This window comes from Cydia strobilella, chromosome Z (assembly GCF_947568885.1).
Source record: "Cydia strobilella chromosome Z, ilCydStro3.1, whole genome shotgun sequence".
Classification (NCBI taxonomy): domain Eukaryota; kingdom Metazoa; phylum Arthropoda; class Insecta; order Lepidoptera; family Tortricidae; genus Cydia; species Cydia strobilella.
In genome coordinates, this window is record NC_086068.1 from 52742503 (window position 1) to 52760602 (window position 18100).

Genomic DNA, 18100 nt, shown 5'->3' on the forward strand with positions numbered 1-18100 from the left:
GTTAAACCAGCTGCGTTATTTGGATATTGACAGATTATTAATTATTAACCTTGAGATTTGAAACATATACATTAAAATGTTGTGGTCTTCGCTAAGGAAGAAGTTGTGGAAATTCAACCCCTAATGGGATGAAAATTAGGTGGTCGAGCTTACTTACGACTAACTAGCGCTAGCCTACATATCTTGATAATATAGTTTGTGTTTGAAGAATAAATATTATTCTTGATACACTCTATCTTTGCACAAAATATAAATAAACGTTAATCTAAAACAATAAAAAAATCGGAGTAATGTTCCAACATAGATTTACTTCAATCAATATGGTATCAATGTAAATAAACTGTACAATCCGACTCATTTCCCTAACAAATTTCAAAATAAAACCAAGTACCTACATATTACAAGGAACTTGATTTCTTTACGATTTCGTACCTTGCCACATCGCTACACAGAGTACATAGTATAAAACAACGTCGCTTTCCGCTGTCTGTCCGTCTGTCCCTATGTATATCTTTAAAACTACGCAACGGATTTTGATGCGGTTTTTCTTAATAGATAGTGATTCAAGAGGAAAACCTTTACAAATTAAACATATGAAATGTTTAATTTGTAAAGGTTTTGTGTAAATTAGTTGAACTACCCGTGCGAAGTCGGGGCGGGTCGCTAGTGTAACAATAATATGCGAACCCTCGTGGCTTTTATATTGATTGTATCAAAGATGATATAATAAGATAGAGCGGTACTGTCAGAGTAAATTTTGTAACCACTGTAAATTCACTGCCATCTAAGGACATACTTTAAAACTAAAAATAAAGATTTATAAAAATACGTTAAAATGTATTTAAATATGGATAAATGATTTTTTTTTTATTTGCATTAATTATTTTTATATGTTTTTGACCCATGTTCTTTTACTGATATGCGTTAAAATTATAAATAACAAATGAAATCGTCAACGCCCTCTATACGAGAGTAGGCCAAAACTAGTGGCGCCATCTGATCGAGAATCAAATTTTCGAGATTTTCGAGGCACGTTTTTTCCTGAGACTGTATTCATCTATTACGGAGTTATATCTATCTTTGATTGTATGTATGATTTGTAAGTATGTGATAATTCGTCTATACAAGAATATTGAGACCTTATGATTATTAAGTTAAGGTGGAGGATTAAATAAAATAATATTATCTGTCAATTACAAACTAGAAGCAAGCAAGGCCTGAAAAAAAAAAGGATACCTATGCCTACCTGCAATTTTTTTGTGATATTGCCAAAACTAAGTATCAATACAAAGTTACCGTTTTAAATGCTTTGGTATTGGTAATTATTTAATTTTACTTAGATATATCCTCGCTTGTGTGACCTCCTGGCTAAAACATGGTTCTGATTGTTATTCTCAATTATGAGATCTCTTTATAAATAATTTAAAAGAATCGTCCTTTTTTATTTCAATTTGAATGAGTCTCCTGGTGTAACGTCACACCGAGATCTTCTATTATTCTCCGTAGATCGTAATTACGATTACTTTTAACAAACGTTTTTTAGTCATAAAAGCTCACTTAACTGACAAGATGTAACGAAGCTTAAAACCCACCTTCATTATTCATAATTTAGAATTTTGATGCCATCGAAGCTAAAAAAACAGTTTGTATGATAATTAAGCCGTCTATGATTCGTGGGGAAGCCATTGTTCTGCGATGCGCTGCTCGCCGTGTGCGCTCGCTAATATACGGACTAAACGCTAGCGACAATTATACGAGTATCGTTGGGATTTGGGAAATGCAATTTTGTTTTCATTTATTGTTCTAAATGACAAACATCGACGCTCAGGCATACGACTCGGAAGTTCGAATTTGCTATTTTATTCTGAAGCCGGCATATGTTTTGCTCGGTAATGTTTACGTAGACTAAACTAAGGCGACATAAGCTTAGACAGTGGTGTAAAATGAATGAGCGGTTGAGCGTCGGTCCGAGTGTCCGGCCGGAGGGGGCTGCGCTCCGGTGCGCGCCGGGGCTGCGGCGGCGGGGTACCGCGATAACATCGCGATTACGCGCTACAAAACGCCCGATATCGCGGGCTCATTACGACCCGTGCCCGCGTAATGGCCGTTTACGGGGAAAACCATTTTCAAAAATCAACATCACCCAAAAAAATATAGCAACAACGCTCTTAGCGCCTCGCGGTACCGTACCTTCGTCTAATTCAATGTCAGAGTAATAAAATTACACAATAGTGCAACAATTCGTATAAATCTGGGCTCAGCTAACCGCGAAACGTCCATTTCATTTCCATAATTTCACAAAATGGCAGATTAAAATCCAAAAGCGATGACAATCGAGTGTCGTGCGAACAATGCGCGCACTGCGCTATTATCCAATTTAACTGTCAAAAAAGATGCGATCGCGTCGCTCGCTTACCGGGCTAATAAGTAAAAGCTTGTTGTAAATGCTGTTTGGAATAAAGCAAATTTACTAGTAATTTGACATGACAAAACATGTGCTATAGCTGTTTTATAATCAATATATGTAGGTGAACCATTTAGTGCAGTAAGTAGGTATAATTACATTGATAACAAGAGGTATGCATGTCAGGCAACTATGCACAGAACTCACATCGACCTCGACATCGATCAACCAGAAAGCCAATTTTGGTTAATATCTGTAAAATTAGTTTACCAAATACATATTATACACGGTGATTTTGTTATGTCTGACCATACTGACGGGTGAATATGTAGGTTATACTGAACAACTTTTACTATAAAGCTAACCCCGAAAACGTAAAAAAATAATCTGCTGTCTCATACATTTCGGTGAATCAGAAAGAACAGCAGATATTTTTCGCGATGTCGTGGTTGGCTCCATAGTATAAGTTGTTCAGTATGACCAACATATTCACCCCACAGAGTATGGATCAGACATAACAAAATAGACAGTGGTTGAATAATCTTTTCGCCAGTAGAACCGAATTGATTAAACGTAAAAAAGCGTTAGAGTTGTGAGTTGTTGTATCGCTCTGTCGCGATAAATGAAACAACTTATTACCCCCGCGCGATACGATCTGCGTATCGCCGTTCTTACCGCACACACCGCGCTTAGTTTATTATTGTGACGTAAAGCATAAAACCATTGTTTTTATTTTACCTAGTTTTTTTTTAAGTATACAAACAGTTATATATTGAAGCGTCTGGGTTACATTAATGTTAAATATTATATATACCAAAGGTTCCAACAAGTTTTAGAGAATTGACGATTAGAAGAGCGATGTTAGCATTTTTGTTTTTCTTCATTCGGACGAGAACGTCTAAAGTTCGTTCGTCCGCTCGTTCCTGCGACTAAACGATGTGGTAATTGAGTGCGATACCATCATGCTCGTGGCTAATAAAAATTGCGTCGCTTTGCTATTCAAATTGTACGGTTAACAATCTTAACTACAATGCTTATCATATAACGGGCTAGTTCGGCTATACTTTCTTTCTCCAACTCACGTCTCAGACTGTTGAAATTTTAACCTTGTTTTGTCCGTAATAAGAATCATATTTAAAAACAATGAGGCCGGTTCATTTTCGCGGTACTGCTGACGCTGTTATTGGTGTAATGGTGGTTTTCTGCTCTGTGAAACCTATGCAGGTTATTGTGAAGTGCAAATCGTTTACTATGTAATTTAATCAGTTTTATCACAAATCTCATTAACTGTAATGATCAATTTTAATCAGCTTTATTTCATTTTAATAAGTACCTAATGTTGAAAGAGTAATAAACACTTTTTACCTTTTAAATCGTTAAATAAAATGTAACACTGTAAACCAATAAATCAGTGATTTACCTACTTATCGTATTTAATATAAATAAGAATGTATAAATAAGATTAATAATAATTATTATCTTAATGTAATGTGTTGATACCTGAATAAATAACATTTTTATATATTTATTTATTTATTTATTTAAAATACAGTATTACCGCCGTTTAGCCTATGAAGTTGGTTGTAACTTTGTCAACGATGCTGGAGATGCTGGGTTTGAATCCCGGTTAAGTATATATGTATGTATCATCGTTCAGTAGAGGTTCCAGCTCGTTTAAAATAATTACAGTTACAGAGGTTTCTTAGATATTATTAACGATATTAAATATTAAAGGTCACAAAACAATATTAAAATATTAATCCGTAATTTTGCAACATGGTTCGTTTGCGTCAAATCCATAGTTCTGATTTTTGGCAGACTTGTCGATCTAAGATTGTGACTTCGAGCGCCGAACGCAACTTTGTCAAAAATCTACAAAATCGCGAAAATTTCGTTTTTGTTTTAGATCTGAACCTTAAAGGACTAGTTTTTGATAGTACCTTCTCAGTTGCTACAACACGAGACTAGAATTGTCTCTGTAGATCTAATAGTTTCCGAATTTATAATTTTCAAAATTTATAATTTCTTTGAACTTGAATTCGTAGGCTAAGGGCCTGTTTCACAATGTCCAAGTAAAGTATTTGATAGCTAATTAACAAATAACTTATCTGCCAGATAAAACTACCTTCAGTTGTAAAGGTATTTATCTACCAGTTAAGCTTATTTGAAGATTGTGAAACGCCAAAGATGACTTTATTCGTCAGATATGTGGCAAGTAGCTTATTCAGGAGTTTACTTGGACATTGTGAAACAGGCCCTAAGTGAGTATGCACTTTTGTGTCAGGCAATGCCGCTTGGCAGGATTATTCTTAAAGTCAAACAAAGCTTATTTGGCCCGGTAGCCACGAGATCGTACCGAGCCTAACCCCAAAAAGTGCGTGCGTGGAGGGGGGGGGGGGGGGTCGGTCCCCAGGTCTAATCTATGCTCTTAGCAACTTTAGTCATGAAGGTAGTATGTATTGGGAACTTTCCTTATATTGGTTCCGCTGCACTGTAGTATAAAAATGATTATATGCATTTATAATAATTGTAAACGTCTTCTAGGCCAATTCGATGGATTGAAGCTGACAGCTAAATTAACCTCTTTTATCGTAGTGGTTTTAATTACATCATACGCTATTAAAACCACTTCGCGACGTGAAATGCACATTGTACACGACATTTTACATGACATTAATTTTAAAAGCAAGTAATTAAACCGGTCATCAAATGCAACTGAAGACATGTAGCCGGGGCAGTTGACATTTTTAATTGGTTTTATTTTGCATGAGAAAACTTCATGTGTTGCGTAATTATTTCAAACAATAGTCATGTCTCTATCGGCATTCTTATGCATATAGAGTCTGTTCGGAATGAGAAGAGTCGGGAATGTATTAAGCCCCATACATTTTTCGACTCTTCTGTTTCCGCACAGACTAACACTTTAAATGTACGATAGTTAAGCATACTAATGCGACGGTAATTTTTTTTACAATTACAAGTTTCTATATAGTACAGTTCAAGTACAATTATCGGTATAGATTGACTACACAGAATTGTGAATGAAATTATTTAAAATGATCATCACGTACTTACACCCAGCTGCACAAGTGCATGGCCACTTTATGAATTAATTCCTGTATGTCCTACATTCATACGTTTCCATGCAATTGTGCAACTTGCTGTGCCGTAAATCGGGTTTCTTTCAAATTGTGAGGATACTTTGATGATTACTTTTAATTTTAAAATTTTTGTCAGTTATTCGTAAACTACTGAACGCAGCCGATTCATATTTTTGTGTTAGCAACACTAACCGGTCGGTAATCTTTCCTCGCGACGTATGCGCACGAAACGCTGCTTTTCGTTGTGAAAAACAAATTGTTACTGGAACATAGCTCGATTTTGTGTTATGAAAAACACCCTGCCAGGGTAAGTGTTTTCATTACATTACATTACAAGATATAAATAATTTTGATATACCTTTAATTTTAAGGCTTGTTTGTGTTCCAAAGGTAATAATTACATAATTAATTTTGTTGATACTTAGATTAAGAAAATGTTTGCAACAACCCCAGAAGGGGTCCATGAGACACTTTTATACTTACTTTGTATTTTTTGTAACAACTTTTTACCATGATGCAATAAACGATGTTATGATTATGATTATGACAATTACTGTTAGAATGTTCTTTCTAAGACAATAAGGGCATCTTATGAATTATTTGTTCATCTTAAATAATTTCAACTACATTTACAAGTTATGGTATGTATGTACTGTACTGTGAGACTGTGACCCACACAGACAATGTTTACATTAGGCACTGTCAGTATAATGTCAGTACTTAAGAGAAGTCGTAATCGTAAAGTCAGAAAAATAGAAGGGAACAAAAGATATGGCGCGCTGCGCGAAACGTTCGACAGAAGGTATGGCCGCTCCGCGGGTTTTTATTTTGTCCTTTTATCACAATTACTTACCACCAGTTTTACACTGACACATTCGCTAGCGTGTGCGTAACTTACTTTCTATGCATCTCGCTCGTACTCGTATATTATGTCTACAACATTGACGATTCTGGCGGCATTGCATGCTGGGTTCTGTCAGTCTACAACATTGACGATTCTGACAGCGTTGTATGCTGAGTTCTGTCATTTACAACAATGACGATTCTGGCGGCGTTGTATGCTAGGTTCTGTCAGTCTACAACATTGACGATTCTGGCGGCGATGTAGATGTATGCTGGGTTTTGTCATGTACAACATTGACGATTCTGGCGGTGATGTATGCTGGGTTCTGTCATGTACAACATTGACGATTCTGGCGGTGATGTATGCTGGGTTCTATCATGTACAACATTGACGATTCTGGCGGCGATGTATGCCGGGTTCTGTCATGTACAACATTGACGATTCTGGCGGCGATGTATGCTGGGTTCTGTCATGTACAACATTGACGATTCTGGCGGCGATGTATGCTGGGTTCTGTCATGTACAACATTGACAATTCTGGCGGCGTTGTATGCTGGGTTCTGTCATATACAACATTGACAATTCTGGCCGCGTTGTATGCTGGGTTCTGTCATGTTCAACATTGACGATTCTGGCGGTGTTGTATGCTGGGTTCTGTCATGTACAACATTGACGATTCTGGCGGTGTTGTATGCTGGGTTCTGTCATGTACAACATTGACGATTCTGTCGGTATTGTATGCTAGGTTCTGTCAGTCTACAACATTGACGATTCTGGCGGTGTTGCATGCTGGGTTCTGTCATGTACAATACAACATTAACAATTCTGGCGGCGATGTATGCTGGGTTCTGTCAGTCTTCTTTATTTACTAGAATCTGGTGAAACGCAACATGTTATAAGCTTTTAAGCGCCACTTGCACCATCCCACTAACCCGGGGTTAACCCGTTAAACCGAGTTGGGTTAACCCAGTGTCAAATTCTACTGGTAACCATGGTAACTCCAGGTTTAACCGGTTAACCCCGGGATAGTGGATGTTGCAACTGGCCCTAAGTATAATAACTAGAGCTTTTCAGACAGAATTTCAAAGCTCATTGGTATAGTAGCATAGTAGCTACCTATTTTATAACGAGTTAACGTGTATGACTAGTGGTGTTTCTAGCCTGATAATACTCATATTATTACAACAGAACATTCGGCTCCCCAGCAAAGCGGCAGTTCGAACAATTAAGTATTTTAATTGCCCCATTAGCGCGTTTACGTGCCCACCTTATTAATATGCAAATACATATTTTCTCTATAAAGGGCGATCGTACCGTGTCCATTTTTAACGGCGCAACTGGATAAGCGAATTACGTAAATACATTGTTTTAAAATTGTATAACTTTGGTTTTGCTAAAGGTATGTTTATTTCAAAATAAAACGAACTTACCAAGTGAAGTATTATTTCAATTATACGAAATGTCTGGTGCCAAAGATTGAACACATGTCTGTTAAAATCCGTACAATTTTAGGACAATAATTAAGGGTCGTGGGCCATAGATAGCCATAAGTAGTTAACTTGAACCAAATGACGGCTATCTGCTTTGAGGCCGGCTTCAGATGAAGGTATCTTAATAAAAATAGTTTTCTAAGTATGTTTTTTTTTGTATAATTTTGTCATCGTCATCGGTTTTCTTATTACTTACGCGATTAATGTTATTAATTATTTTATACATCGACAGTCATAATGGGGACAGTAGGAATACCATACCATTTCGGGTAGGAATTGACCAAGATTCAGATTAAATAAAGATCTTTACCGAGCGTTTACTCGTACGAATAGGTAAGTGTTACAGCTTCAATATATGAGTGCGAGCAGAACGCCTCGATATGACGAAACTAGTACCTATCGTTATTTAATTTGCCTGCCTGTTACCGGCCAGTTGTTCAGAAAGCTATCCAGGTCACCCTGCCATCTCCGTCTGGGCCTGCCCCGCCCACGTCCCTCTACCGGCATCTTCTTGGTGGCTAAGCTAGCTCATCTATCCGGATGCATGCGGTAGACGTGTTAGGTAAGGTTAGTTAAATAAACCAGACAAGTGCGAGTCGAACTCGCCCATCGAGGTTTCTCTGCAAATCTAACATTTCTTATTTTATTTATATATTTTTTTGTGCAAATTTATAGTTTTGATGTTTTTTCCTGTACTTAAAGTGTAAGACGATATTACTTGCCAAACTTCATAGTTCTAGGTCAATGGGAAGTAACCTATAAATTCCCTCGAGTGTCGAAATATACGTTTTTTTGCGGCAATAACGGCCGTATCTTTTTTTTGCGTAAACTTAGAAGTTTGATTTTTTTACAGCTTCAAGGGACCGTAGACCTGAGTATATGGTTTAAATTTCAACTCGATACCTCCACGCGTTCCCGGGATAAAGGGTCTTGACAAACAGACAGACTGACGGACAACAAAGTGATCCTATAAGGGTTCCGTTTTTTCCTTTTGAGGTACGGAACCCTAAAAGCTATCAATATGACAACTAAAACTGCCGTAAGATCTATATGAGGTAACATTGCAAAGTACTTGCAGAAAAGTAGATCGTTTAGCGGGTGCTTAGGTGTAAATCAATGGCCAACCGGCTCGCGTTGTACGAGTAGATGCTATCTGCTTCCGTCCGCGGCGCCCATAATTACTCATTACAAAGGATTTAGTCGCACCCGGCGGTAGCGGGCCTGTCATTCTACGCGATCATGAGTTGGTTGCTCGGGTGAACTAGTATCATTTTAATTGACGCCCTTTGACGGCGCCATCGAATGAAACGATCGCTTGATCGTTTCGCAATGAGAATAACAAGCGGTTTTTATTGTTTCATGTTTGTCTAAACCGAGGGGGTTTAGCACAATTGAAGAAGATAAGAAACCCAAAAATACAAACTATATTGGGTTACAGCTAGACAGAAAAGCTGAAAAGTCTAATATTTACATTAGAAATCTATGTGATAAACAAAGGCCCTATTGGTAGATTGCATAAGGAGTACACAAAACACCCTAATGTTTTCTGAGGCATTTTCTCGCCTGGCAGCTCTAACTGAAAGTCAAGTAGGTATAACATGGTTATTTATGCTGGAGCCATCTAGGACGCGCGGAGAGGCGCTGCAGTGCAGTGACAGTGAGCACAGTTGTTGTTTGGCGAGTTGTATACAGCTACTACAGGCTATTAGTAAAGCAATTATACAAGAGAATGAAGAGAATAATAATCTATTTTATACAGTATACTCATTACTCAGTCATAGTATTGAAGTTTATTAGCGTGAGTTATTTTTGCTACAATGCGAAGTTAGTCCACAATTTGCGACTCTGACTGATGCGTTGGTGTCGGTTGCAGTTTAACAGAGAGCACGCCGCGCCGCGCGCCGCGCTAACGTCCCGCTGTCACGCACCGCGCTTGACCGTTTAATGACTCCCTGCTTAATTGTCTGCGCTATCTTAATTTTACACGTTATATCGGACCAACCGAGAAGATCTTTACTTTTCAGTTACTCGCTATTTACGTCTTAATGTTTAAAAAGTTCCAAACGGTCACGTCACGTCGGATGTCATCAGCCACAATCGCGACATCGACGTTAAAGTTAATCACGCTCCCCATCGTTGTTCGTTAACATTTAGTACAAACAAACCTTAACAAAGGCCACGCGAGTGAAAGCCTACAAAGTTGAATAATTCATCCTCAACTCCCAGCGACAACGTTCGTTGAAAAGTCACGGTCGTCAGCTTGCGTTTTACGAAACAACTTGTCCCCGCTCGCGTTTACACGAACCTCACGAAATCTGAAGCTTTTCTTTTGAATATTTTTAGAGGGTATAAAACCTATTTAAAAGGCAATCAGTCAGCGGCCGCTGATTGCTCGGCGCGCACGCCACTGGCCGTGTTCACAAAACGGCGCAATTAGCAGCCCCTCTTCCCTGCCGCCGCCAGAGGGCGCGCCTGTGCACTGCTGATCCTTATCACAAACGACCGTTTTCTAGAATCGCTTCTACTAACTATTGCGTGTTTCATTTCACCTCAACATCGACGCACGGTGCAACTACACCGCCTTTTGTTCTGCTACTCAAATGACTTTTATATTTAAGCATATTTTGCACATTTCGCTACATCAATGCTCATAAGGTGAATCATGCCAATAGAACAGAAGTAAAACATTAACCGAACACGCCAGCTAGATACAAATGCCAAATGAATATTTATACCGTTTAAACGTTCTCTAATCACGGACGGCACGAACGCTTTGTTACCGCAAAACCTACTTGTCGAGTGTATTGTATAAATGTGCAGTGCTTTCGACCAATAGATTCTGAGCTAGCTACCTACCTGCTGTATGTGGCAGTTTGCTGGAACGTTACCTACACACTTGTGTGGCCAATACGGGAGTAAATGTACCCAGGCCGATTTGTGAAATAATCGATTAAATTCTCAATCAAGCGACCTTCAAAAATCATTGACGAAGTCACTAGTTAAAGTTTATAACTCGTTTAAAAAAAAAAACCGTTTAGTATTTGCTATATGTATACATTATGTCGTTAATACCCAAACATATACATAAATAGTTGTGTTTACCATAGCTACTTACCAAATTTTGTAAAAAGAAAATATACAAAACATGTTAAATAAAAACTAAATTCATTACATTACTAATCAGTGTTGGTTTTATATAATATTATCAACCTTTAAAATTAAATTAAATTTATTTAAGACCAACAAAGGATCAATTTGGTTAGTAACACATTTTAATCTTACAACTAATGTTAGTAGGTACACACACAAACTTATTAACTCTAACTCACTATCTACATATTTACATATCTATTTACTTAAAGCACATGTGGAGTGCGCTACAGTGGTTCAGGTAGGCCCCATGATGTTGGTGCTGTCCCTCACCCTGCATAACAATGAAGCGGCTCTTTTGCGCATGATGGCAGCAAAACTATCCACGCGCGCCTCCGCAAACATTGTTGATGCGCTGCAGTAGCGAGGGAGCCCCATCAGCACCCTAAACGCATTATTATACTGTACTCGCAGGGTGCTGTACTGTCTTTGCGTGTAGTTCACCCACAGGCTGATGGTGTAAAAAGATGTACAAAAGGCTCGGAGTAATGTTACCCTTACTGTCGGTGAGCTACAAGCGAACCTGCGGGCAGTCATGTTCGCTCTAACAGCCAGCGCCTTGCGCTCCCTTTCGACGTCGGCACCGTCCTTGAGGTCAGAGGTAATCATAATTATGTCCCAGGTCAGGTATTTAAAACTGTTTACTAACTTAAGCGGGTTGTTGTTTAGTTTTAATAATGGGACTGTTGATGGACATTTACCTTTGACTCCAAACACCATCAGTTCGCTCTTAACAGCGTTGTATTTAAGCCCGTGTGCTGCAGCGTATCGCTCGCAGACCGTTATAAGCTTCGCGAGACCACAGGGTGACGCGCTCAACAGCACCATGTCGTCCGCGTAGCTAATATTGTTAATGCAAACGCCCTGCACGTGGCAACCGACATGTGCGCTGCTGAGATCGGCAATAAGTCCATTTACGTATAGATTGAAGAGCTTCGGTGAGGTTAGCCCTCCCTGCCTTACCCCGCACTCCAGACTATACGGTTCCGACAACGCTCCTGCCCATCGAACGCTATTGACCTGTCTTGTGTACCAAAATTTGAAAATGGATATAGGCTACGGAGGCACCTCCATATCCACAAGCTTTCTCCATAGTATATCATAACAGACCAGGTCAAAAGCCTTCGATAGGTCGAGAAAGCACGCGTAAACAGGTGTGTCTCTATCAGTATAATACCTAACAGTCTGCTTTAAACACAATATGGCACTTTCAGTCGACAATCCGGGCCTAAACCCGAACTGATTGTCGTGCAGCTGTATATAGGTATACTTATCTAATTGTGTATTTGTTGTGTAAGCAGTCAAGTATTTTTGCAACAACAGTGGCAAGCGAAATTGGCCTGTAGTTGGTCTTGTCCGACGTATCTCCAGTCTTGCTTTTTACAATCGGAACAACAACGGTGTAGGTTAGGCAGGGTAGGGTATAGGTAGGGTAGGTTAGGCTTGTAGTTTTATGAGGATAAATGAAAAGGCGTTATTTTAATTGACAACATTTTAATTACAAAACACCACAAGATCTATCGGACATAGCATGTCACGGTCGGAATGCTTTAGTACATCGCCATACCTGATGGTACCCGAAAGCATAAGGTACTTTTCAACATACATTTAATACTTTAGCTGTGTATTTAATACTAACAATACATACATAATATCATTAGTTATATTTATATAGATAATATAATATACAGTTTCTGCAATTTTGCAAATGGTTTCCAATTATTTTTGGAATGTTGCATCACTACACACAATTCTTTACTTAACAACTATTTCGATTATTGCGTGTTTCGAAAACATTTATTATTATATATCTAACTTATCCAATATTTTCCATTGCTAGAATGGGATTTTAAGTACATCTGGACTGTGTTCGTGTAAGATTCGAGTAACGGTCAAATTTAAAAGAAGCAATTAGGTAGGTGGGCGTTTTCTAAGATAAATATTGAAAACCTGATTCTCATAGATCCTGGTGTTTTTGGGTTCTTTTAACTCAGAAACACTAGCATATTCAATCCTGATGATTAAAAAAGTCCTATAAATTTGTATGAAAATTGTACATGCAACTACGTCACGCACGTGAAAAAAATTTTCACCCTGAAACGTGACGTAATGGAATGGACATTTTGGGACATCTTTTTTTAATGGCATGATGAAGAATGCTGTCGATTCTGTGCAATGTTATTAGTCCAGATTTGAAAGAAGAAAACCTGAGTTTTCAATATTTATTTTAGAAAACTAAACAATACCCTTCAGATACCTAAACCCAATCGGTTATTCAAAGCAATTTAATCTGTAAATCCAAAGTAAACAGCCGAAATGAAAAATGGGTTAAATGTCTAACAAGATTCAACAAAATAGTGCTTGTATACTGAAGAACACTGAAGGCAAAGAATAAGTCCTTGGTTGTCATGTGCACTTTCCGCTGCAACAGGATGAAATTATTCACGCTGTTGCGCTGCTGGCTAGCCACGGGTCTAATAATCAACGGTAGGGTCAGAAAAAGTGCACAATATTGTGCACATTCTCAATACCCTCCGACCTCCGACGGTACATAAGAAACATTCACTAGGTGTTCTTGTGTTACTACACGTGCACATAGTGAGAACCCTATTATATTTGCGGTGCTTGTAAACCCGCCTTACTACCAGCAGCTTACAATTTATCAATAACTATTTTGAAGTAGGAAATCTCGCAATCTGTTCATGAGCCCAGTCCGGAGTAGTCGGTTATTGCAATAACCAGAGTCGTCAATACAGGTAGCTTATTGTTAGGATGGCGAGGGAGCACGCCCGCGGGCGCGGAGTAGTGGACGTTATGTTCGCCTGAACGCGATTTGCTCAATTGCTCATGCTACGTTAAGGGCGAATTATACGGCAAACGCCTAGCGTGCGAACGTGCTTTTAGGTAGTTAGCTTACCCACGTGGAACTTACTTATCTATACGCTTAGCAGGTCTACTGAGCAATTATTTTTCAACGAGCTTTCTGAGATGATAAAGCTACTTTTCTGTATTATATAACTTTACTCATAAAATTTCACGCGTAGCGTCTTAACGACCCGCCGAAGAAGGACCTATGGTCTCAAAGTCCGACCGACACATTGTCCTCTTCAAGCATGTGTACTCTATAATACTAATATGTTATACCTACGACATGAATTAATATTGTACACGTTAAGTTAAAAGTTCTTATATCAAATCTGGGTTTAAGATATCACATGTTTTGGACTGCCGCCGTCCACACTTCTCGATCACTCCCCGATATTAAGAACGGTAGAAAAGCTATTAATACGTAACAGATTTGTCAAATCAACGTCATCATACTTAAATGGAGCAATAATTTAATTCTACCTAAATTGGGATTAAGGTAACAAAATAGAATACCAAAACACGATACCGCACGTAAAGTCTTCACTTTCGCAGTCTCACAAGTTTCGCAAGTTAATTGTCTTTTGTCGACGTGCAAGTTTTGTTTAATTTAACTGGTCCATAGATCACAATCACTGGAATTATACGTGTATAGGTTCATCGTCGTCGTCGTCGGTGCGGCGGTCGAGCGAGGGCTCCCTCGAGGAGCGCGGCGGCGGCGCGGGGCTGCCGGGGTCCACGTCGGGCGAGGGCGTGCGGCGCGCCTGCGCGTAGTAGCCGAGCGCGCCCAGCGCGGGCGCTCCCAGCGCGCCCAGGTGCGCGGACGGGCCCGGCAGCCCGAGCCCCAGTGGCGGCACCGATCCTAGCGGCGCGCCCGGGTATAACCTGACACAACATGTTTACATTATACAACCTTACTACGGATGAATAAGATGTCATCTTAATGATATGTATATTTCTGACACTTAAAAGGCGTCCTAACATCCTTCTAGCCAGTCTAGCTTCCAGCGTTTCTAGACACGTTAGTCAACACTGAGTATACTGGCCCCGTAGACAACATGCCAATCGCTAACTCTACGTAGCGAACGAAATGCAACTGTCACTGTCAAACTAATATGGAAGAGTAATAGAGAGACACAAAGCGATTCGATAGCGAAGTGTAAGCGATCGTCACTTTGGCTAGGACGCCTGATTTGAAACACAGGTTGTGGTACCTACGAGTATGTATTGTAGGTGGTAGGAATAAGTCTGTCTCAAGTCATCATCGGGAGTTTCCCCTCTGTAGGTTTTGTAAGGGTCAGTTGCACCAAACCGTCTGTCACCGTTAAAGTGTTCGCTAAATTTTATTGTATGGGCAGAGATCTATGGAACTATCTCTGCTGCGTGACGTTGATCAGTCTTTTAACTGTGGTTGGTGTAACTGGCCCTAAGTCTACAGGCAATAAATAGCTTCTGCGGGAGGAAAGCATGTATAGGTGTTTTGTCGTTGTTCTGTTTTAGTATTTTACTTCCTAGAAACATATTGAAAATCCAGAAATGCGCAGGCTAAGTTGAAAAAAAAATAGGTAAATGTGACCTTAGTTCTAGTCACACCCTTAATATTTAGTTCCCTTTTAATTAAATAGATTTTGAGGTAATATTATCCTGCTTCAGGCTATTTTATTGAGTTATATTCTATAATTTTTAGATCTATTCAATGCGTAGTTCTGTTGATACAGTTTGTAGTCAGAAACTTTCAATCAGAGGTAGGTGTAATGTGTGAAGTGAAAAAGATTTTCGTAAACAGTAGTCTAGTTACCGGTAAGGCAGCGGTTTCTGCAGCGTGTTGGCCGAGGCAGCGGCGGCGGCGGTGGCGGCGGCCTGCCGGTAGTACAGGTCGGCGGCCGGCGCCGGCTGCGCGGGGTACGCTGGCACGCCGGCCCAGTACCCGCCGTACAGCCGCTGGAAAGCTGCGTAGTTGCCCGCCTCCGCCAGCAGCTCCAGCCCTACCGCCGTTTGACGCTTCCATTTCGTCCTGAGGACAATAAAAACAGTTATTAAATTTCGTTTACTTCTGGTTAGGTAAGTACTAATTAGAGAGCACTGAGAGATTAATATTGTTTTCGATCATTGCTTTATGCTTACTTTGTATAAGTATATATAGGTAGTATGTTTGTCAGTTAGCTATTTTAATCAATTTAAGTAGATCGAAAATGGTAGATTTTTTTAGGAATTTAAAGAAAGATGTCTCGATATTTGAACATTTCAATCTACAACAATACATTCACGGTCCATTAACATTTCAAATAAATCGATTCGGAACGCCGTGCGAATCCCACAAGAAATTACATAAAAACGATTTATGCCACATTACGAACTTAAATTGACTCTAAAATTCTGTAAACTGTCGTATACGAACCCCTAAAGCGATAGATCACTAACCCTAGCTGTGACCCCAATCGTCATCAAATTTGTCACAGGCCACTCGAGAGCACAATGAAGATGCCGCAATGAAATGAGTAATAAAAAATATAAATAAAATAATAAATTTGACAAAACGTCTTGGGCACTCATGCGCTCGTCGGAGCGTGGTCGAGTTTAATTTGATTTATTTGATTCGGTAGGAAAGGGTGCGCTCGTATATTATTATACATTAACGCGTTATTGCGACGGGGACAAATGTCATTTTTGATCTTTTTATGTGAACATCCTATAAAGCAATTCGAATGAAACTTTCCAAAGATAAACTGCCAACTGCTTGCTAAGTAAGTAGATGGATGCTCGCAAACGGTTTTGTAAATAGTTATTTTGTCTATCTCTTATTATCTTATATTTAAGCTCATTATGGCTAAATAAATAGTAGCAAATTGAAATCAATTGATGTATAACTAAGTATGATACCGTGAAGAGTGTAATAAAATGGGTAGCTTCCTGTGCAAAAATAAATAATCATAATCAGTTTTAAAGTTAATATAAAAATAGACAAGACATTTGACAAACACAATCTGATCAAAAGCACCTTTGACAAAAAGGGTATTTTGAGGAATCGCACGTTTGACCATATGCTGAAAACTCTATAGATTATAGACACTAAGGGTTAATGTTATACCAACTACTAAACAAACCTACTATGTAATGGAACTTAGGCACGTCCGTCCCATTACAAATTCCCAGACAATAGGCTAATAGGAACTGTATTCGGCAGAGGAGAACTAACAGCGCCCCATCCCAAACAAAATTAATTTCGCTCTCAAAACCACGATTAGTTCCGAAGTGTTCCGTTATTGTCATCAAGTGAGGTTTTTATTAATTCGAAGGGAGTAATTTATTATTGCTATTCGCATTATCATCGGTGCTATTATTATGTCCCATTGTGTGCGGCCCGCGGTTAGCCGCCGCTTCACTGGCTACCTCGTTAATTAATTTCTCTAAATGGATCATTTAATTTTATTAAATGTAAATGAGGGGGAGTTCAGATGCTCGTTGCCGATCTTTTCATAATTTTTTATCATTTAATTTATTACCTCGCTATCTATCATGTTGTTTTTCGTTTTGTTAACGGAACTAATATATTGCCGACATGTCCGAGGTTTAATATTAAGTTGACATCATTCGTCAAATTATTTTTGGTTTAATGCTAATGCGCAAACTGTAAGTAGATATGTACCTAATGTAGCTAATTAGCATTCGGCGACGGCGACCCATCGCTCGGTAGTTATGCGCATTAATCATTATATTATGACACAATGTTCTCGGGCAGCGCCATTCGAGAGCACTTAAGTATTTAATTGTCAAGTGCTGAATAAGAGGCAATCTGCTCGGTGACACTATTATCTTTTATTGTCGCCTTGGGCTATGAACAAAAAGCTTCTCGAACGCACCCAAGTTAGGCTGTTATCTCAGCCTCTACCAGACGTCATACGCTGCTCTCGCTCTAACGCGAGCGCGGCGTCGCGACAGCGGGCCTCCTCCGTCTTTGTCCCGCAGCCCCCAGCGGAGCCCGAGTACGGCACCGCCCAGCGGTTTAGTGATTTGATGCTGCGTGAACTGATTCAATTGTTGTTCGAGAAGGAGCATCCAAAAACGCGCCTTAACCGTTCAAGCTAAAGACGAAAGTCGTCCGGTAAAACGATCCCGCTTACGACCTCTCTGCGGGGGGAGTCGTTTCTCTCGATTTGGGTTTAGGGCGACGTGATGCGAATTCAGCTTGTATATCCGGCGGACAAAGAGCATTTCATCGATCCGTGTGCTCGCACAGTTCGCGCCG

General features: G+C 39.4%; 1 protein-coding gene across 1 annotated transcript in view; it reads right to left on the reverse strand.

Annotated features, from left to right (window-relative positions):
- Nucleotides 1–13610: 13610 nt before the first annotated feature.
- Nucleotides 13611–18100, reverse strand: part of LOC134753973 (homeobox protein B-H1-like) — a 41963-nt gene continuing 37473 nt past the window's right edge. Inside the window, exons 3-4 of the mRNA XM_063690012.1 lie at nt 15653–15868; nt 13611–14739 (exon numbers count right to left, since the gene is read on the reverse strand). Coding sequence (XP_063546082.1) covers nt 14496–14739; nt 15653–15868 — 460 coding nt within the window. The 3' untranslated portion in view covers nt 13611–14495. The remainder of the gene's footprint in view (nt 14740–15652; nt 15869–18100) is intronic.